The 22,917-nt window shown below is 35.7% G+C and overlaps 2 protein-coding genes and 2 pseudogenes across 3 annotated transcripts; 2 read left to right on the top strand and 2 right to left on the bottom strand.

Annotated features, from left to right (window-relative positions):
• Positions 1-10: 10 nt before the first annotated feature.
• Positions 11-2,821, top strand: LOC148786763 (sugiol synthase pseudogene; annotated as a pseudogene).
• A 520-nt stretch (positions 2,822-3,341) lies between these two features.
• On the bottom strand, positions 3,342-6,427 carry LOC105165081 (nezukol synthase KSL3-like; annotated as a pseudogene). Its single transcript, XR_016067910.1, has 11 exons — positions 6,243-6,427; positions 5,945-6,138; positions 5,735-5,855; positions 5,564-5,661; positions 5,250-5,468; positions 5,053-5,150; positions 4,853-4,950; positions 4,552-4,766; positions 4,301-4,446; positions 3,977-4,215; positions 3,342-3,872 (listed from the first exon to the last, which is right to left on the bottom strand). The product of XR_016067910.1 is annotated as a nezukol synthase KSL3-like (transcript).
• A 1,605-nt stretch (positions 6,428-8,032) lies between these two features.
• Positions 8,033-13,048, top strand: LOC148786762 (uncharacterized). The gene is made up of 11 exons (XM_088886263.1): positions 8,033-8,067; positions 8,120-8,128; positions 8,302-8,431; positions 8,513-8,599; positions 8,696-8,749; positions 8,900-8,990; positions 9,078-9,148; positions 9,219-9,288; positions 9,438-9,490; positions 9,637-9,679; positions 12,671-13,048. The coding sequence occupies exons 1-11, from the start codon at positions 8,033-8,035 to the stop codon at positions 12,712-12,714; spliced, it is 687 nt and encodes a 228-aa protein (XP_088742389.1). The 3' UTR covers positions 12,715-13,048.
• A 7,328-nt stretch (positions 13,049-20,376) lies between these two features.
• Positions 20,377-22,476, bottom strand: LOC105171609 (UPF0481 protein At3g47200). Its single transcript, XM_011092772.3, has 2 exons — positions 22,262-22,476; positions 20,377-21,902 (listed from the first exon to the last, which is right to left on the bottom strand). The coding sequence occupies exon 2, from the start codon at positions 21,881-21,883 to the stop codon at positions 20,585-20,587; it is 1,299 nt and encodes a 432-aa protein (XP_011091074.1). The 5' UTR covers positions 21,884-21,902; positions 22,262-22,476; the 3' UTR covers positions 20,377-20,584.
• Between the last annotated feature and the right edge of the window lie 441 nt (positions 22,477-22,917).

The following is a 22,917-nucleotide window of genomic DNA, read 5'->3' as shown; positions in this document are numbered from 1 at the left end:
GAGAGATGCAATGCGATCCGAGCTGGATGCCTTGGAGAAAAACAATACTTGGGTGTTGACTACCTTACCCGAGGGGAAACGGGTGATTGGTTGTAAGTGGGTTTTCAAAACCAAAATGCGAGCTGATGGAACAGTAGAGCGTTATAAGGCTCGTCTAGTGGCTAAAGGTTTCACTCAAGTTGAGGTGGTGGATTAAGTAGACAGCTTCTCTCCAGTCGCCAAGACTGTGACTGTGCGACTCTTTCTTGCCATTATTGCAGCTTGCAGATGGCCCATAGAGCAGTTGGATATCAATAACGTCTTTCTAACACGGGCATCTGGAGGAAGACATCTATATGTCCCCCCCGAGGGATATGAGGCGAAACCTCATCTTGTTTGTAAGCTAAGGAGGTCTTTATATGGATTGAAACAGGCCTCTCGTCAGTAGAATGTGGAGTTCACCCTTTAACTCATCGCTTACGGCTTTCGCCAGTCAGTGTACGATCACTATCTCTTTGTTAAGGACACACCCTCAAGACCAATGGTATTGTTGGTCTATGTCGATGACATATTAATCACTGGTCTTTGATCTCAGTCATTCAGGAGGTTAAAGCTCTCTCCACACCTTATTCACGATAAAAGATATTGGTGATGCCTGCTACTTCCTTGGGCTAGAAATTGCTCGATGCAGTGATGGTCTCTATGTCTTGCAGACCAAATATACTATGGATATTATTCGCGATACCGGTTTATGTCAATCACGATCCATCTCTACACCTCTTCCACAAGGTTTGAGGCTTCACTCTACCTCGGATGATCCGCTCCCTAACCCAGATTCGTACAATCACCTCGTGGGTCGCTTGTTATATCTTGGATTCACTCGTCCAGACATTTCTCATTCCGTTCAGCAACTTAGTCAGCTTCTCACAAACCCTTGCGACTCTCATTGGCGCACAGCTCTGCACGTGGTTCGCTATCTCAAAGGCTGTCCATCAAAGGGCCTTTTCTTACCCTCATAGAACTCGCTAGCACTGAACGCTTACTGCGACGCAGATTAGGCAACTTGCCCGGACTCCAGGCATTCACTTACAGGTTTTTGTGTATTCCTTGGATCAACTTTAGTCTCCTGGAAAACTAAGAAACAACCTACAGTATCCAGGTCGACATCTGAGGTCGAGTATCGCAGTCTTGTTGCCACTGTCTGCGAATTACATTAGATTACATACATTCTTACTGATCTTGGTGTATCTACCTCACTCCCCATCGATCTATTCTGTGATAACAAAGCGGCCCTACACATCCTGGGCAATCCCATTTTTTATGAAAGAACAAAACACATAGAATTGGACTGCCACTTGGTTCGGGATGCCTATAAAGAAGGCTTCATTGCCCATTCTTCTGTCTGGAGCTTACTGCAGCTGGTCGATCTGTTCACAAAAGTGTTGCCCTTATCTTCCTTTAACAGTTTGTTGTCCAAGTTGGGTTTGTTTGCTATCGAACCAGGTCCAACTTGTGGGGGGGGGGGGGGCTGTTCAGAGTTCAACTATTCGACCAATCCTCAGGAAGTCGCTGCTGGTCACAGAGCGATCCAAGATCAGGTCGTTGGCCTTGAGGTGGCAGTACCTTCCACCTATCTTCAGGTCGCATATCATGAGGTCGCAGGGAATTCTAGTAAAGATTCATTAGATACGAGATATATTCGATTTTAACCGTTTTTCTGTAACAATATTTGTTAGATTTGTCAGAAGAGGTTATGCCCAATGTGTATATATACCCTTTGTATCACTTCATAAGTTTTTTGGAAGAATATATACAAAATTTGGAGTGAATTTGCTCTATAATGGCTGCTTCTTTATCTCCTTCACATTTAAACCACACACATCTGAACAAATACAAGTCTATTTTATTTCCTCCCCTCATCTCAATGATGAAGGGTTTATACTAAAACAATATATATATCCTTATAATATTTTATGTTGGTAGGAAATAAGAAAAGGGTAGATTTTATGTTCTTTTGGCATTAGTACGTCTGATAAAGCATGTGTTTAAAGGATACAATGATCGATGTTCCCTAGTTACATAAATTATTAATAATAGTATTTTTAATATTAAAAATTTTATGAAAACAATTAAAGAGTGAATAAATTTGTAATTATTGTGGCATTTCTCCTCCTCTTCTTCTTCTTGTTTTTTGTGATATTAGATACGGTGGTACACGCCTGCGCACATTATATTAATGTACATGTTCTTAATTGAATCAATTTTGTCAAACTTGATCATGAAACTAATATTGTTTTCTAATACTGGTTTTATTGTATATGTTATATTGGACTTTTGTTCGTTGTAGGATCAGACACACAACTACCACGACAGAATGGGCTTTGACGAAATTAATACTCCACCCAGAGGTAATGTCGAAAGCCAAGCAGGAGCTTAAGGCTCTCCTTGGAGAGAAGAAACTAGTGCAAGAATCAGACACAGCCAAACTCCCATACTTACAGGCAGTGATCAAAGAAAGCCTCAGATTCATCCTCCCGGTCCTCTCTTAGTTCCTCGCAAATCAGAAGCTGAGGTGGAAATAGGTGGCTACACAATCCCCAAAGGTACACATATATTCAACAACGTCTGGGCTATCGGCAGAGACTCGACCCTGTATTCGAACCCTGATGCTTTTCAGCCCGAACGATTCTTGGACAGCAAAATAGACTACAAAAGTCAAGATTACGAGCTGGTTCCTTTTGGTTTAGGAAGAAGAATCTGACCGGGAATGCCACTGGCAACTCGGATTCTACATGTAACAACGGCAACTTTAATCCATAATTTGATTGGAAACTTGAACTAGGGAAGAAACTGGGAATCATTGTACTGTGCAGAGTTGTTCGGTATAGCTCTCCGTAGGACAGTTCCCCTCAAGGTTATTCCAGTTAAGTGTGGAGCATCAACATCCTCTTCCACCGTGGGTTATGTGTGCTTAAAATAAGGAGATTCGGTTAGTATGGCGAGATCAGTCTATTACTATGTATGTCATGTTACATACACTGAGTACTGCAGTTACATGTAATAACATTGGATGGTACGTATGCCTATCAATAGTTGTCCAATTCTCGCATGGGATGTCATGATTATATTAGCCCATGTTAATTAAAGATGCCATATGACTTAATTTGAGAATTAAATTAAAATTAAGTAATCTGTAATCCGAGGTTGGGCGTACTAGTCTCAACTTGAATAATACTTAGATGTATATATATCATCAATTATTAATTATTGTATAATTATGGCCCAGTCTGCCCAATATATTACAAGATAACTGTTTTTGAAATAATTGATTTTTTCATTATACAATATTCTGATAGGTCGCCTTGGGTCTGAAACATCGTCTATCGATATTATTGTGGATACCGCTGCTTTGAATTATGAAATTCATAGTGCATCAGTTTCCCTTTTTATTCTGTGTTTTGAATCAATTGTAAGGGCCCTTAATGCTTGATGGTGCATGATGTGCCTTATTCCCCAAAATACAGAGAAACGTGAATCCAGTAGAAATATTGTTCTGATCCTGGTGCTGCTCGGATCATCTTGACTGAGGAGGAAGCACCAGGGATTCCCAGATCACTGCATTGCATATCCTTAGTGATTTCCTGCAGAGACGTGAATTCATCGCCTCCATCGTGCGAGTACAAAAAATAAGCAATCTTGCATGTCTTCCAGAAAAGTTCTTTACATTCTCGCGGGACAACAACGCTTCCTTCTCTTTGATAAACCATCCACAGCACTTTTCTCTTATTATCTTCTATAATTTGCTTTACTTTTAAAATGGCCTCCTCCTCTGAGATGGCTACTTCAACTGTTTGCACACTCACGCTGTTCAGTACCCTTTTGGCGTATTCCTTCTGCCAAACATCGTCGATCATGTTAATGACATTGTATCTTTCTGTCTCATTTAGTTATGTTTAACGGTTAAGCTCATAAGTATGATAATGAAAATATTAAGTACCTTGAAAGTCTTGAGATCATTGAGAAGTCGGCAAACCAGTGCAGCGTTCTTGCACAAACTAGTGAGCTCTGCACATGTGAACATGTCTGCACGTAATTTCATCCCTAGAAACTGGATCGATGTTAGAACACAAAGTTTGCAAGCAATAGTTTTCCACGCAATAGACAAGTGCTCATCTAGGGTTGGTATTTTGCTGTCGCTCCAAGGTTCCTTTGTTCTTGCAGAGTTTGTTAGTAGTTCTACCACTGGTTAAGACAAGAGAAAAGAATCATGACATGAGATACTCACAAGTTACGCCCAGAAACTTGAAAAATGGAATAACACCAACCATTGGTATCAAGAACTAATATATATGTACATAGCTAGTGGCATGAGCCTCTGCTGCAACTTCATTTACCGTTTTGTATAGTGCAGTGAATAGAATTTCAGCTTCTTCAGAGAGGTCAGTCTTTGCTGGCTGCATATCCCAGCTATATATATGTAGTCCAAGAATATTGTGTGAGAATTCTTGTACTGTTCGTCCCTTCAGATAATTTTATTATCAATGTAAATGAAAGAAGAAACGGAAAACATACTTGCGTACTAACTCGATAATTGGAGGCTTTCTTCTCTAGATCCATAAAGATCGAAATAATCATCCAAACAAGTTACAAGAACCATAACTTGAGCATAGGACATACGGGCAGTACATAATCCAGGATCGACAATAACCGCAGCTGACAGAAAATAAGAAGCTTGTAATGCGTTCCTTCCTTGATTTAAGCAGTCCAACCTGCATTCAGTGTACCACCTGTTCTATATTGGCAGGTAAATATGTTAGTTTCCTAGTGTAATAAAGATTTCATTTGCTCATGATCTATCATGGTGATAGTATACCTCGCAATTTGCTGAAGTTCTTTTTGGTATTGATCCTGGGAAATACTGAAAACTTGCACAGAGAATTGGATAAAATCTTCATTATGAATTGTGGGCACCTAAACACAAAAAGCCACATGGAGTAAAGATCGTTGCAACCAGCGATGTATGATTGACGCTAACGCTTTCTAGATATTGCAGTCATAAATTGGTATCTTTACATATGCTTTCAGAATTTGAACATTTTGAACGTCATATAGTTCAATGCTTCGTCTTTTTCCAACTCCATCTAGCGTACCATGAAAATTCAAGTCATATCCACCTTATAATTTCCAGAAGGAAAGTTATGCAAGTTAGTCAGAAGGGCAGAACAATCATTAATCTAACCTATTCCGGAATGCTAATTAATTCTTATCTGTCACCTGTTTATGCAATTGCTTGTCCAGAAAACTTCCGCTTAGCAGCTGCTGCTTCAGAAAAGCACTAGTCCAAGCATGAATTTTCTCAAGAATGGCTTCTTCTTTGTATATCCTCATCTGTGAGGCTCTGAAGAGCTCAAGAACTGTGGTTACACCACTGTATTGTATGCCAACCGTATTGAAGAAATGTTCTCTGTCAATAAGTTCTGCCAATTCATCTAAATCATGACGAGAAAGAAAAAATAATTAGCTTGATTTCTCAAAGTATACCCATGAATCTGTAATGTCTCAAATTTTTCAATGGATGAAAAACTTGAAGAAACATTGTATCCTTTTGTTCGTAAAAGTCTAAATGCCATGGCCCGACATTTAATGTCAGATAAGATGTCTTCTTCTTTCCCCTGCCAACACCTGTTAGTCAGAAGCAGATTATATGAGCAAGCAGCGCATTACAAATGTAGAACATACACAGTTTCAAACTCACCTGTACGTTTCATCAAGAATACAGCCAATCTCATGTCCAAAATACCGACTTACTCCCAACCTTTCCAGGGTGTCAACCACGCAGAGATGAGTGTATATAGTCATAGGATACATAATAGGGACTAACAAAGAACAATCAATATAAACTTTATGAGTGAAGTTTCATGTAATCAAAATTGCAGAAACCAGGTATAAGATTTCCATGAAGTACCCCATCTGTCAAAAACTTTGAGAACCGATATCAAATACTGAAAGCATTTATCATCATGACAGTGAATCAAAGCAGCTGCAGTAGTAGCCGGTGAGCTAAACAACGATCCGTTACTTGTTTGACGTGTCAATATCTCCTTCCAATTGCATGAATTTCCAAGTCCTTCAGCAACATATTCCAGGTTTCGGTTTCATCTAATAAGACCATTTCAGCAAACACTTGGATTAAAAACTAAGTTAGGTTTTCTTATTACAGAAGAAGATTATGTGGAAGAGCAAAACGCTAAAATTTAACGAACCTAATTTCTGAATCTCGAACGTGAAGTAATGAATCAACTAAAGTTGAGCTTAAGGGCAGAGTTAAATCTAGTTCCTTAGCATAGTTAAACATAGCAGGAAAGATAACACTGAATCCAACGGGAGAAAACTGATCTTTGCTACTGGCAGCCCAACCATTAAACCTGAGGAAGTCCAATCCTAGAAACAATATGACAAACAGGTCATTTAATGTAGTAATCCGGAAAAAAATCTGTAAAGAAAATTTCACTATGTTTTTCTTTCGTGTTATTTTACTTCATGCAACAGATTAAGGAACTGATTTTGATCAGAGTTTTTGGACTGATTTAAAATTCTAGTAAGAGTTTACTTTTTATCGTAATATGTATTTGATTGTTTCATATTTGTATGCCATCGTAGTTAATTAGTCTTCATCACATTTTTCATTTTTAATTATAATAACAGCTTGTTGAGACTGCTTTTTAAAGTGCTTGAAGAATTAACTACTTGTAGGGAAATAAATTAGTTTAAGGCAAAGAACAAGCAATTAGTCATTAGTTTATCATAAAAAGAAACTGCTAACTCAAATTGTGTTTGATCACACTTGAATCAATTATATGATAAATATAATATACTTATTATGTAATTAATGTATATTTCGATAAAAGTGATCAATCATAAACGTAAATATATCACACTTGTTATTATAATCGATTTGATTGGACTAAACTACTAAATCTTATTCGAATAAGATTTTTTTCAATAGATAAATAGACTACGTCCGACTTGTCAAAGTTTTGCAACCTAAATATTTAATGATATATAAATTTCAGGCTTCTATAATTTGAAAATAATTTTTTTAAACAATTGATTAATTTTATAGATTTTTCATAATTTAAACAATTACTTATGTGTTTAACAGTTTTATTAGATATAAATGAAAAACCAAATTAATGAGTGCAGCACTATTTAGAATTGCACCAAAAACCCTAATCAAGAAAGAACATTCATCTTCATCCTTCCCAACTTACCGTTGCGTGTTTTCAGAGGAAAAAAAAAAAAAAGAAAAAGAAAGAAACAAATCTTACCGTTGTAAATTCCCGCGCCGGCGACTGCTATAAAAGAGGGCCATCCTATGGACAGTATTTGAAAATTCTAAATACTGCAGAAGAAAATAGTGAAAATTCCCTTCTTCTTTAACAGCGGCGTCTGGCCACATCGTCTCGGGCGCCCGCCCGCCCGCCTCCGCGGACTGCCCTCAGCCTCGGTCTCAGCTTTCTTAAGGTATTTCTCAGTCTGATATAATTTTTTCTGAGTTTCTTGAATTATGGGTTCTTGCATTCTGAAATTAATACAATTTTTTCTAAGTTTCTTGAATTATGGATTCTTGCATTCTGAAATTAATATAATTTTTTCTAAGTTTCTTGAATTATGGGTTCTTGCATTCTGAAATTAATAGTACCTTGGTTAAAGAACTCTGTCTTCCCAACGGAAGATTCAATATGAGTACTTCTCAAGATCACTGAATTCTTGAATTACACGGCCTTACTCTTTCTTTTTGTCTTTCTGAAGGTCTATCTTTGTTATTTCAAGGTTCTTGAATTTCAATTACTACATTGGTTCTGTTGTATGTCTTGGATTACTACTGTGGTCTGCGGAGGGGGACCTTACATACAAGGATGCCTGTGTAGACATATTAATACGCGCTCTCTCTCGATCTCTGCATTCGAAGTGTGTTTTCTTGATTCATTCACTCTCCAATCTTACACTCGGATCTCTTGGGTTCCCCCAATTGCAGAGCTTACTGTAAAATATGGTGAGTCGTTTTGTTTCTGTGTTCGTGGGAATGTGATGTTGGGTTGGGTATCAAATCTATATTTCTCTCGGAACCTATTTCCAGATTTCCCAGGTACTAGATGCTACTGATGGCAATCATAGCAATACAAAAGTCACTTCCACAAATATTGTTTCATCTCCGATTGTGCCTGTCTTGCTGTGCAGATCATTATTTTTATGCACGTGATACACTGATAGTTATATTTCTTTACTTAATTGCATTTGTTCAAAAAAACTCCTGACCAGCCAGGGGAGCAAGGGCGCTTGCCTCTTGCTGTTATTGAAATTGAAAGAAAACAATCTGAAGAGAAGGCCAGTAATTGTTTTCTTGCATAGTACACATAAATGTAAAGAGTGGTTGCGGCTTTTACTTGAGGTATCGGATGGTTATATTTTCAGATGCATAGGCCTTAACCAGTACTCTAGCTTAATCCATGCATATTTTTCAATGGTTCAGGCATATGCTTCAAGGGGTTATATTGCTGTAGCAATTGATTCTCGCTACCATGGAGAGCGTGCAAGAAACTTGACAACTTACCGAGATGTGCGCTTTGGATCTTTATTTTTGCTTATTTGACATGATAATGAAATTTAAAGGTTCGCAGAAACACGTGATGGATTTATATTTGTTGTAATGCAGGCTCTGGTGTCATCGTGGAAAAAAGGCGATACGATGCCTTTCACATTTGACATGGTATTGTTGCCATTTCTGCAATTTGTTCTAGAAACTTTGAAGGATGCTAGTATGCTACCATCTTATTGTTCCTATTTTGTCTTGATGTATTTGAGAGACTGATGAACTGAGACATTATTTGACATACTTGCATGCACAATTTATTGTCAGGTTTGGGACTTAATAAAATTGGCGGATCATCTCACACAAAGGGAGGATGTGGATCCTTCAAGGATAGGAATTACCGGCGAATCACTTGGAGGTGAGGTCAATTCCCTCTAAGATGATATTATCTAAGAATCAATATTTCTTAAATGTGCAACTCTTAACATGATACTCCATCATGCAGGAATGCATGCATGGTTTGGTGCTGCTGTTGATACTCGCTATTCGGTGGCTGCCTATATAATTGGTGTTCAGGTAGGTGTTATGATGTGAATTGATTTGTACAAGAGTATATGTAGTCTCACTTCTCGTGCAATGCTTTTAGGGGTTTAGATGGGCTATTGAACATGACAAGTGGCAAGCTCGGGTTGACAGCATTAAGGCTGTATTTGAAGGTGAGACATGGATATGATTAGACGAATCTCTTGTACCTGTATGGATTGGTTTATCTAGCCCAAAATTCATATATTGTATATTTGGTAGTTGAAAGAAAATGTTGGGAGGTCATAAATGTATGGATGATTGTTTTCTTCTTGGATTTCAGAAGCAAGAATTGATCTTGGAAAAAGTGCAATCGATAAAGAAGTGGTGGAGAAGGTTAGTGTTAGTTTTGCTCTCATCTCTGTCTGATGTTATTTGGTTTATCTAGCTAAATGCCATGACTGCGATCAAACCACTAAATATTGTACAATATCCGAGCCTTTCTGATATTCTGCTAATGATTGTTTGTTTTTGGTGTTGAGTTCTTCTGCTGTAGTGTTGCAGCCGCTCAGACTGGAAATCAAGGTACTGAAATCGTTTAAATTGAACAATTCGTTTTGATGTGTGAGTGAGGGTTGTTGTGGATCCAAAAGAGTAAAATCTGTGGATCTACATCCAACAGAGCCATGGTATGTTTTCGATACAATCAATCAATATGCCTTTTTTCTTTCTCGTTGGTCAGTAGTTGCATTTTGCATTTTATATTAGCAGCTGGGGAAATGCTCCCTTGTCAATTAAAAAGAAAAAAAAAACTTCAGGAGAGGAAACAATTTGTTTGTGCTTGTTTCTCATACTCCGTGATTTAGATTTTACAAGTTCTGTTCATATATATTTTAAGGTGCTCGGAAGCTTTTTGCAATCAGGTTATAGACTCCAATTTAAGAGTTGATATAATTTTCAATTTACTTAATCTTAAGCTATTTTCTACTTCTGCTCCTGGTTTGCGTTTTCATGTATATCTTGAATGTTGGCAAGTCTTTGCTTAGATGTGGGAGAAGATATAGAGCTGTGTGAAGTCATCCATTAAGATTTTACAAGTTCTGTTCATATATATTTTCTGGTGCTCTAAAGCTTTTTGCAATCAGGTTATAGAATCCAGGCTAAGAGTTGATATAATTTTCAGTTTTACTTAATTTAAGCTATTTTCTGCTACTGTTCCTTGTTTGCGTTTTCGTGTATATCTTGAATGTTGGCAAGTCTTACTTATATGTGGGAGAAGATATACAGCTGTGAACTCATCCGACAGGTTTTGGGTCCCAGAACCCATTGAATAGGTAAGATGAGTATTTATTTATTGGTGAAATTCCGTCGGTACATATAAACTGAAATTTTAAGAGATTTCCAAATAAAATTGGACCATATTGAACTAACGTTGGAGGTGATATCTTGTTTTCTTTAGCCCTAACACATATAGGCGCTCAATTAATAAAGGGTGTCGCCTTACCTGATACATCACTCTCAAGTAATACATGTAACATGCATTTATATTTGATTCTACAAGTGAAGCGTATATGTTAGTATAGGTTTTCCATACTCGTTTATTAAAAGATTGAAGGCTAGACTTTGAATTTGGTTTGCTAGATATCTACAAGAATTGTGTGGAAATTGAAAGGGTTAAAAAGGATTTAAATGCTCAATTGGAACAGCCTGCCAAACTATGCTTCTTGATGACATTTTAGAATCTAACGGTAGCCTCACATATCTTCGTATTCTTCTTTTCAAGTTTCTAACTGAAAAGTGGCCAAAGGACCCTATCAATTCTTCTTTGCTGATTTTTATCCCATATTTTGAAATCAAGAACGGCTGAAACCATTGATTTTACACTTTGTATAATTCAAACCTAAATTTGCTGCTCCGATTTCTTTGCAAAGCCATGCTTTCTCCATTCTGATTTGGAAAGGATAGGATTATGGATTTTTGAGGCTGCTCAAAATGTGAATGATGCGCAAGTATAGAGTTGAGACCTAAATTGGAGAACAAATATTTCATCTTTTTGTGAGTTTATTCTTGGTTCATTTATTATGTTGGGTTTTCTTCATGCGCTTGCTTAAAACTTTTTGTTGTTAATACATTTGACATTTTTGTATGATTTACAGAAACCATATTAGTTCATATTATTAACATCTTATTTTTGAAGGTGTATTACACAATAGTATGTTGGAAAATCTATATTATACAATCATGAATTATTTTATTTGTGAACTTTGAAAATTAAATGTTGTGCTAACGTGGAACGGTTGTTTAGATGCCAATTCAAAATTTATTTTTCAAGATACTTGGTAAACCTTTTTTTAATATTGCGTACGTTCAAGATTTCATCAATGATTTTTAAGAAACACAAAGTTTTGATAACTCAAAATGTATTATTAGAAAAATTGTTTCTCTCTTTTTCCCAAAAGATTTGTTTTCCTTGTGGAGTGTTCTTTTGTTTTCACCTAATGTTCTTAAAATAAGTTTTTCTCTTTTACTCAAAGATTTGTTTTTCTTGTCGTATCAACTCATGTTCTCAAAATCAGCTTGAATTGCGGTAATTTCTCTCAAATTATTTATTAAAAAATTTCAGTGTTTCGAATAATTTCTGTCATGGGTATATCATTTAATTATTTTTGGATAAATGCACGAAAACTCATGTGTTTGGACTTCAAGGGAAATTTGTTATTGATTTTTATTTCCATAAGAATAATTGGATTCAAAACAGTTTTTGCAGTTCTTTTGGAACATTTAATCTGCATTCAATTTTCTATATTTTAGCAAATTGCATTCATCACCATATTTGTTTAGACCTACAAAAAAGTACATAAAATTATTTTTTAAATGATAAAAGTCTTTTAAGATATATATATATATATATAGACATACAAGTGACTTTAAAACAAATAATTAGATTGGCATCTCAACTGTTTTGCAATTTAGTATGCGATATTTTATTTCTGAAGTTCATAAGATTGTGTAATAATGATTTTTCCAACAATTATCTTTGTGATACACCTTCAAATGTTAGATGTCAATGATATAAACATATGGTATTTTTGTAAAATTCATTCAAAAATGCAAATGTATAACAAACAAAAAGTTCTGAGCACGCAACATGGGACCAGAACCTAACATAATGAACAAATTGAGAATAAATCTACAAAAAGATTGGAGTATTATTTCTCGTTCAGGCCTCAACTCCAAATTGCATCCGTCATGTTTAAAGTGGCCTCGGAATTCATAATCCTATTGCTTTCCACATTAGAATGTTGAGAACGTGAAGGCTTAATAGGAATCGGACCGACTTTTTGGGTTTGAATTATACAAAGGATAATAAAATGGTTTCAACATTTCTTGATTTTTAAATAGGGAAAAAGTTGGTAGAGGTGAAATGGATAAGGACAAAGGTTGCTTTTTGGTTAGAAACTGGCGGAGAGGAAGAGAGAGATATGTATAGGCTGTCCTATAGTTTGCATGCCATTGTGTGTTGCATATTTTTCTATATGGTTGATGCTGCTCAAGTTTTCTTCTTTGTTATTTCAGTTAAGTTGCCGGTGAAGTTGATCTCAACGAAAGAGTTTGCCTAACAAAAAAGTCGTGGATTTGCTTCATAACATGTCAGCTCGGGTTCAAGTAATTCCAAGTATGAGCCCCGTGGGTTCTGGAGGAAATTAGCAGCCATCAATGAAAAAGGCAAAAGTTGGCCTCTACTGTAAATAAAAATCAAGTATGTTTGTAGTAGTTAAGAGAAACGATATTAAGGAAACTAGAAACAGGGGAACAATATGTCTGGTCATGCTGTGATATATATGTCTTTGCCTAAAAGTGATCCGGTGAGATCCTATGTAGTTGTTTTACTACTATGTTGTTAGTGAATATTTCTGTACATATTTGATGAGGTATCATGTTTTGAGGAAGCAATTTTTCGTTTTTCTTTTTCTCTCATGTTTTGAGGAAGCAATTTAAATGGACATTGACGGTTTCTAAAATAACTTTTCAAATGGTCAAGTTCAACATCAAAATTAAAAGTGTGGTTTCGGATGATTTTAATAATTATTACAAAAATAAAATGTTGAGATTGACAGAAAGACAAATATATATATATATATATATATATTAGTTTGAATTTTTCAAGTGTTTGATCCTTTGTGAAACGATATTCATATTTTTACTTAATCTTTTTAATAGTTAATCAAAATTAGTTATCAAAGAATAATATTATATCAGAAAAGAAAAAAATATTTAATAGTGCTAATACTCCTCTAAACTACTTGGACAATGATAAATGCAATAGAAAAAATTAAATACGAAATGATATTTTGACACGATTAATTTGTTAGAAGATATTTTAATTAAATACTTTAAGAAAAAAAAATTACTGTGTATAATAAAAATTAAAATAATAACATGTGAATAATATATAAAAAATACTAATCTAAACTTCAATATATATATATATATAATAAAGAATAAATATCATATATGATATTTTTGAAAAAATATCAATTTTGCTTTTGAAACACTTAAAATAGTTAACTAATTGATTTTATTTTAATATTAATTATAAATAACAATTTTTGGATTGTGTATTTTTAATTTTTACCACAATGTCTTGGAGGTAAGATAATATCAGTAAGTACAAGATATGATTGTTAAATATGTAAAATAAAGAATCCCTTAAAGTTATATTTGGATTGAAATTTGGTAGAAAAGATTTGAAAAGACTTCATATTAGAGGAATTTAATATTTATTAATATTTAACAAAATATAGTTTTAATTTAGAATTGAAGGATTTAAAAATCTTTTGAATTTAGAATTATTCAGATGAATCCATAGAAATTGTTACTACTGATCTGAAACCAATAACTTCAAATCCATCGATCCGCATGTAGTGTTGATTCATATTATGAAAAGACATTTGTTCGCTTACTTGGGACAGTCTTTCCAATAATGAATAAGAAATAATTATAAGAGCAAAACTCTGACAAAAAGAAAATTATTTGGCATTCCTACTTCCTCTAAACTACTTAGGGAATGAATAATATATTCTTAAAAATAAATGGCAAATAATATTTTAATGTGGTTAATTTACTAGGAAACAACTTAAAAATATTTCTTTTCTAGAAGATTGATTTACCAAGCAAAGTAAAATTTATAATGAATGCAAATGAGTAAGATCTAAATACTAATCAAAACTTGAAAAGTAAAAATAACATTAGAAAATTTTAGACAAAAATCTCAAATTTATTGAATTAGAAGTACTATTAAAAATTTTTAAATGAGTGACTTTTGACTTACTGATTTTATTTTAATATTAATATTAGATAATTCATTTTGGATTGTATTTTTACTATATGATACTTAAAAGAAAAAATAGTACTAATTTGACAGAATAAATGAAATAATATAAGAACCTACCAAAGTGATGGTGCAAAATATCATGGAGGGTCTCATTTTGTAAAATTCTAATTGAATATAAATACTGTTGAGAGTTCAACTGTTCGACCACATCGTCCAGAGGTAGCTCCTCAGGAGGTCGCTGATGGTAACAGAGATATCCAAAATCAAATCGCTGGCCTTGAGGTCGTAGAGAATTCTGGTACAGATTCGTTAGATACAGGATAGATTCGATTTTAACTATTTTTCTGTAACAATATTTGTTAGATTTGTTAGAAGAGGTTATGCCCAAATGTGTATATATACCCTTTGTATCACTTCATAAGTTTTTTGGAAGAATATATACAAAATTTGGAGTGGATTTGCTCTACAATGGCTGCTTCTTTATCTCCTTCACATTTAAACCACACACATCTCAACATGGTATCAGAGTCTTCCTTGTGAATGACTCTGAATACGAGATCTGAACTCGCCGCTGCCACACCATGACGGATTCAAGCACCACGCCGGAAACACCTCAACATGAGAAGGATGCCTTTTATTTGCATCCTTCGGAACACTCCAGCCTAGCTTCGTCTTCCTCACCTTTAGATGATACGAATTTTTTGCCCTGGAGCCGGGCAGTATATGTTGCACTGGGAACCAAAATGAAAATCGGTTTCATTAATGACACCTTTCCCAAGCGTACGATGGGGTCTGAGAATTTCGATTAGTGGAGGAGGGTGGATCTAATGGTCACCTCTTGGATTTGGAATTCAATTTCCAAAGATATTATAGAAGGTTTTATGTATGTATCTTCATTGCGAGAGTCATGGCTTGAGATTCAGGCCAGATATGGGTGAAGCAATGGCCCTATGGTTTACCATCTCCAATGGGAAATAGTATCCATTGCTCAGGGAGACATGTGCTCACATCATACATGACGAAGATCAAGAAATTATGAAGCGAATTGCTGTGTTTATCCCCGACACCAAGCTGTACTTATGGGGGATGTTCCTGTGGAGTCAACAAAGCTATTGCAGCGAAGGATGAAGCGACTCAGCTGCTACAATTCCTTATGGGGCTTCATGAGAGCTATGATGCCGAAAGGAGTCAGATTTTAATGTAAGATCCATTGCCCAACATGGAGCGAGCCTTCTAAATGTTGTACACCGTAGAGAAAAAGAGATCGATTCATAGCAACATAGGCGACTCCTCTGGCCATTTGGCGTACCATCTCACATTCAAGGATGGTAGACGGGAAATCGAGAACAAACTTTCAAACCGGAGGAGGTTGCCTGTGGACAAGCTGACCACGAACTGAACTCACTGTTGCAAGCCTGGACACACTCAGGAGACTTGTTTCCAACTTCATGGGACCCCAGATTGATATAAGACTTTGAGTGATAACAGAAGGAGCAAGGGATGTGGGTCAGGTGTCAAAGGCTTTGCTGGGGTAGCAACAGAGACTAAGGAGGTCGTGCTCCCACCAAGAAGATCGCTGAACTCATGGGCGACCTCATCAGACCCATGCAGAAGGGGAAGATGCCATCAGACCCTCTTACCAGCTCTACCAATTTTGTGTGCAATGACGGTGATTTTGCTGGTAATGTTTCTGAAACCTCTGTTAATAATCTGACTTGCTGGATAAGAGACACTGAGGCCACCAATCACATATGTGCTAATCTTACTCTTTTCCACTCCTACTCTAAACCTTCACAAACATATACCATTGTTCTACCTGATGGGACTAAGAAAATTGCACCATACGTTGGTGAGGTGCATCTGAATGATGAGGTCGTTCTCACATATGTTCTTTACATTCCTTCATTCTCAGTCAACTTGCTCTCAGTCACTCAGCTTTGTCGCAACAGCTCTTACCTCTTCCAGTTCACTAAAACAAATTGTGTCTTGCAGGAAAGTAATTAGCAGAAACCTGGTTATGGGATTTCCTTTCAAGAACTTATGTGTTGTCCAGCAACAGGGTGTTGACTATGCCTCCTCTTTCAACCAGTGACCTACGACCTACCATCTCAATGTTTCCTTTTCATATTCTACTGATTGTAATGCTTCCTTTTGGCACCATATACTAGGTCATGTGCCTTTACAAGTGTTGAGACAAATTCCTGAACTGGATTTGAATAAAGATTCATTCACTCTATCTTGTGAAACTTGTCATAAAGCAAAGCAAACACGAGCTCCCTTCTCCTGTAATAATACAAAATCTGCTGCTCTCTTTGACCTCGTACATGTAGATCTTTGGTGACCCTATAGGACCCCCACTCTTTCAAATTGTAACTATTTCCTGGCCATCTTGGATAATCATAATCGCAGTATGGACCTATCTCATACACCATAAAAGTCAGGTCACTCCTACACTGAAAACATTCTTTAATCTCATACACAATCAATTTAACAGAACCGTAAAAATCCTAAGATCCGACAACGGATCCGAATTCCTTAACCAGAGTTGTCGTGATCTCTTTAACACCTTGGGGATAATCCATCACACTTCCTGTGTCTACACTCCTCAATATAACGGTAGAGTTGAAAGCAAACATCGTCATCTACTTGACGTTGCGCGAGCTCTACTATGCACATGACACTTGGCCCATTTTATGTAACCATGATCACGTTCCTCAAACTCTTGTCTAATTCCTACATTTTTCGTGTAAGTTCCTTTTCCATATATCCATCTGTTTAATTGTCTTAATTACATGCCTGCCTATATGTATAAACAAATACATGCATATAAAAACATACTCTGAACAAAACAAAACTCATATTATATATAATATGTATATGAATGCATACACCTCTTCATATTCATTTTTAATACCTATTATGTTATACCCTTTTGTATCCCCCATTATGTATTTCATTTGTAAATAATTTTTGAAGAGAATAAGAAAGCGATTTTGGAGAAATACATATATATTTTACTTTATATTCTATTAACTTAGAATTTCTCTAAATTTAAAACAACTCATATATTATCCTACAATATTCGATATATATATAATAAACTGTACTAAGTGCTCATATATGTACACACATTGAATTATAAATTACTTATTAATTTTTCTTGGCAAATGAGTCATAAATTAATTAATTACCACTAATAATAATTAACTGCTGGCTAGTTGCTTTCCATGTTCGGTGTGCCCACATTCCTTCACTTGTTTAGCTAATTAATTCAAGCTTTGGTTAAAGCATCTCTCTTTTTCTCTGTCTTTCATGTGATAGTTGTCCACTGGGCTTTGTCTTTTACCTGTTCTTGTCCTGCCCTCAACTACGCTAATTTTTTTTTTATCTTCATCATATAAAGATGTGTGAACTGAAACAGCCTCTATATATGACTCACCTACAAAGTATTCAAGTATAGCTTCGTTTTGTAGAATAATTTTGATTTATTTTTTAATTTGTTCAATATGTACTTTTGTGTTTCTATAGCTAGTAACTTACTTAAAAGAAAATAGATTATTTATTGTTTATACTTTAAAATTAAAATAGTTGGTAAGTTTTTATTTATTTTATTAGAAATACAATTTTTCCGTGCCTGACATGCGGGATACTAACTAATTAAATACACAAAATTAATACAAAAACACTAGAGACCAAGACAATTAAAACCCTACATTCAATCATGTTTGGAAGAGTTTATAAGCATCTTAGTTATATGCCTATTCATAGGGTTTATAAGCATGAACATCTACGTACGTACGTACGTACTAATCAAAGTGGCACATGGGTGAATGTTTCAAACAAAGAAAGCAAAATCAAATGCGCAAATAAGAAGGAAATTAAATGATCCATTGCATTTATGAAAATTTAAAATTAGGATACATATCTCAACTTATTTAAATAATTAATAATCAAGCTTAATTTATATAGTTATAAGTACTTGACAAACATTTCCCCAGCCGTCTCAACACCATCGAAGCTTGAAAATCACACACATCATTTCCGCCACTTTACTCCATTCATCGATCATAGCTAGTTAAATCATTAATTTTATTGAATTATGGTCTCAAGGAGCAGCTGGTTATCGATCCATAAGCCTTAGTTTCTGGAATTCCGCCTGCCTTGATCGATCTTTACTAGACGATAAAATGGAAGTCGTCCTGCTCCGGTCTGCATGCATGCTCTAAGCATTTGATTTAATTTACTCAAATGAAACCTGCTGTTTTATGCGAATATCACTGACTCACAGTTTGATCAATTTGCTATCTGGGAAATGGGATGTGATCAGAATAACTCCCGACAGTTTACATTAATTCTATATTTTATAAACTTGATACTTTATGATATACATATACATATTCTATGTATAAAAAATGATCTCAAATTATACATATACAGGAAATTAATATGGATTTATTGCATACATTTATTCTCTGATCATTGCAGCAAATGGAAACACTCTTTTGCTTTCCATTTATTCATCAGTACAGTAAAGATGTTCGATGGTGTCTTGTTTATTTGTTAATTATTGTGATGAGAAATAACAAATTTAAACACAAATGATGTAGAGGGCTATTGTTGTGTATATATATAATATATCAATCCGTTGTTTCTTATTTAATAAACTAATTAAACTTTTATAAATGCTTTGAATTGATAGTCTTATTATGGTTCAAAATAGCATAATTTTGGTACCCGTTGTCTCATACAAAATTGCATCTTAGGGGATACAAACAAAAAAAAAACTGCTATAGTAAAATTGTAGCGTACAATATAAATAACATTAATTGCTAGTTACTAGTAATAATTTTTAGAATGAAATTAAGTAAAACCGTACCTACTGTCAATACCTTGAATTTTTAATAATGAAGTAGTCATGATTAGCAATATTAATACAAAAAAGTGTCTTTATACATGTAATGATACATTAATTGAATCATAGTACATAGAATTTTCCAAAAAGAAGTGTAAATTTCATTAATGGTATAGCATTTTCAATGATAATATACTACTCTAATTTGATAGTATCACCAATAATATCCTTATATGGCCAAACAATATTGTTGCATTTTTACTACCATTCGATTTATTAGATGTTAGGTAACCATGAATCTGACTTGAGGGTTTAGCAGGTGATGTGGGTAAAATTCTAAATTATCACAAAAGGACAATTTTGGCTCTGAGAGGACACGGAATTACAATTTTATCAAGAGGATTTGTGCCTTTTTACAGACCCGACCCAAGAACCCGAGACACATGGAAGGCGCGCATTAGACCAACCAGACCCCCAGCTTCTCTATATAAATACCCCCTAGTCAGTGCAGTAATGGTACGTTGACTTTTTACTTTCTGGTCGTTTCAGCTCTTCAGCTCACTAAGCAACCTGCTTTTATGACCTCAAAACCAAACACCGACTTAAGTATCGGAAGGTCTTAGCTAGGGGTCACCCCAACAAGCCTAACGATCTGCTTCTTTTCTCAATACCCAATTACTAATTTGTGAAAGGTACCGATCTCGAACCATTTGGAGGACCAGCTTGCCTGACCGAGAAGGTCGCCTGAATTTCAACCCGATCAGCAGGAAACCTCCCAATTTCTTGACGATGACGTATTTTAAATTTCATTTCCCTATTTTGGAATTCCACCAAAAGCTAATAAAAGTGTGATAGTTGTTGTAGTGATATCACAAGCGAGCACCTCGAATTATCTTAGAAGCATTCATCGACAATTATCCCATGACTTGCTAGTTGGACCACATCAATGACAATTATGCCGTAAAGTAGAATATAAACCGAGCCACATAGAAGCCGACAGCAAATTCTGAAATTAACCTGATACGTACGGCCAGTTTGATTAAAGATTGTTTAATTATCCAACAGATATCACAAGAGCTATTTGCCACAATCGGATACTAACACACAACAACAATTTTCAGTCTCCATACTGTTTTAAGTTTACATGTACATATACATATGACTGAGACATTAATACAATCTTTCACAAACGCCACTTCTAGACATCCTAACATCATCATCATATAATGCTCCAACCGCATTATAGGAATTATTAAGGCACAAATTCAACAAACAAACACATTATTAGTAACAATTCATGGAATCATCTCTTGCGATTGTAATATGTAAGAACGGTGTATGTTGTCTGCGTCAAGGTGAGAACCAGCAGCGCCACGGCAGCAAGAAATGAGATGATCGACCACGGGCTATTGAAGTAATTCCTCCGCAGGTTTGCTTTCCACCTCTTTCCACGCCGCCGACAGTGCCTATTCACGCTGCAGAAGACTTGGGAGTAACAGAAATCTGAAGATGTTAGGATGTTTCTCCCCAGTCGATTAAACATCAGACAGACTTCTTCGTCGTCCCCCAAGCAGTTCTCGATTATCCCACGACTACGTAGTAGCTCAACATCATTTGATGTGTTAATGAGGCAATGCATGAAAAAGATGTAGTCTGAGATGTATCGACGTTCTCCATCAGACAGATATTGTTCATATGCTATTAGATTCATGAGTTGTGACTCTGTCTCATCATATATGATCAGCTGTGGTATTCTCAGCACGCCATTTACGAATTTGATGTCCATCAAGTTGTCGTCTATTTTCGCCCTTTTGAACTTAATTCCCGCCTCTCGCAGACCAGAGATGGAGTTTATGTTTTCCCACTTGTCTCTTTCATTGCTCTTCTGTGATATTGCCTCGGCAAAAGACAGACACCAAACGTCATGTACTAAGCCACAAAGATGGTCAATAATCTTGACAGGCAATCTTCTCAGGACTCTTGATACAGACAAGTTTAGTAACATGCCATCGAAGAAACGCAAAGCAAGAGCAATCAGGTCGTCGTCCGGATTTTCATCGGTCTTGGTCATGTTGAACAACTGATTCAGGACAAAAAACGGAAGCTGGTTTTCAAGCAGAAGGATGTCGTGACGCAATTGGCTCAGAATCCTTTCATGTCTAAAAATGGGGTCATCGGCGTCCCTCAGATGCTTAAAACTGCTATAGCGAAATAATTCAATGAGGAAGAATCCATCAAGTAACATCATCGTCACAAATGCATTTTCATCAAGATCAAAAGAGTCGGCATAACATTTCCGTGCTCGTTTTTCCATAGCTGCCACAGCTATTGCATATCTCTCCACACTTTGCTCGTTTCTACGTTTAAGATACCGCTTTAGGTATCTGAATTTAAGCTGTTGCATGTTCTGCAATCTAAGAATCCCGTAGTGATAAGGGCCAATTGAAAGTATTTCAGGATCGTAAACATCATTCCACTTATCATTCCGCAAATGACTATCCACTCTATAGATACTGGGCTTGGAGGGTGTAGAAGGCAAGCCGTCAAGGTGACGGTGGATATCAATTATGACTCTATCAGCTGATCCCTCAACCATTTGCATTCTCAGCTAATTGAAATTACTGCAGCAAGGTCATTAATCAGTAAAGATACACAATATAAATCTGCTATTCTACTAATAAATATGCAAACCCCCTAAATAAATCCAAGTATCAAACACTTAAAGATCATGTTCTTTCTTACTAATATTATCCATATAGAAGACATGTAAATAGATTTTCTTCTTCAAACACTTGCAGCAGAAACACAACAAAAGGCATCACCTATGCACACACTAACAGTTGAGGAACAAAGCAAGAATGAACTTTAATACTAACTCAACCGGAACAGTCGTCAGTTCAGTCATTAAGATTCAACATACAGAGGAGATAGTAATCTGACCCCACAGGAAAATATAAAAATGAGTTAAAGGGCTACTCACCTAGTGAATATGGAAGGTGAGGATGACTAGATTGACGTTCGGAAAATCTGCTCCTTCTGATAATACAAAGAGGTGCAGCTCCTCGTATTTGAGCCAGATGGAATCAAGAAAGACAGCAGTTTTTGAGAATGGGCGGAGAAAAATAATATTTCAAGGAAAATACATGGAAGATGCTGCACTTCTTGTTTTCAATATTTGGTGTCCCACATTCATTGACTTCTTAGCCATCTTCATTATCACTAAGAGATAACCTGCCCTGTTTCTTACATAATGGCATGATTACCCCTACAAATTTTATTATTTTAGTACAAAGCTTCAAGCTTTGGTTAAAGCATCTGTCTTTTTCTTTTCATCTTTTTCTTTCTCTTTATGTACTGGTGGTCCAGTAGTCTTTGTTTACATTACCTGTTCTTGTCCTGCCCGCGATATACGCTAATTTGTGCTCTCATGTAAATACATGTGTGAATACAATCAGCCGCAGTCACTTATCTAGAAATTCAAAAATAGCTTTGTTTTCTAAGCCCTTCAACTCCGGAAGGAACTCTTTCCCACCACATCTTGTGCTACTCTTCTTAAAAGATATCATCTAAACATAACCAGCATGTTAGAAATATTAAATATTAAATGATTTGATTTTTCTGACAACTAAACTTTTA

Source organism: Sesamum indicum, linkage group LG10, assembly GCF_026168435.1.
Source record: "Sesamum indicum cultivar Baizhima isolate 11 linkage group LG10, ASM2616843v1, whole genome shotgun sequence".
NCBI lineage: Eukaryota > Viridiplantae > Streptophyta > Magnoliopsida > Lamiales > Pedaliaceae > Sesamum > Sesamum indicum.
This window is presented reverse-complemented; position numbering and strand designations above follow the sequence as displayed.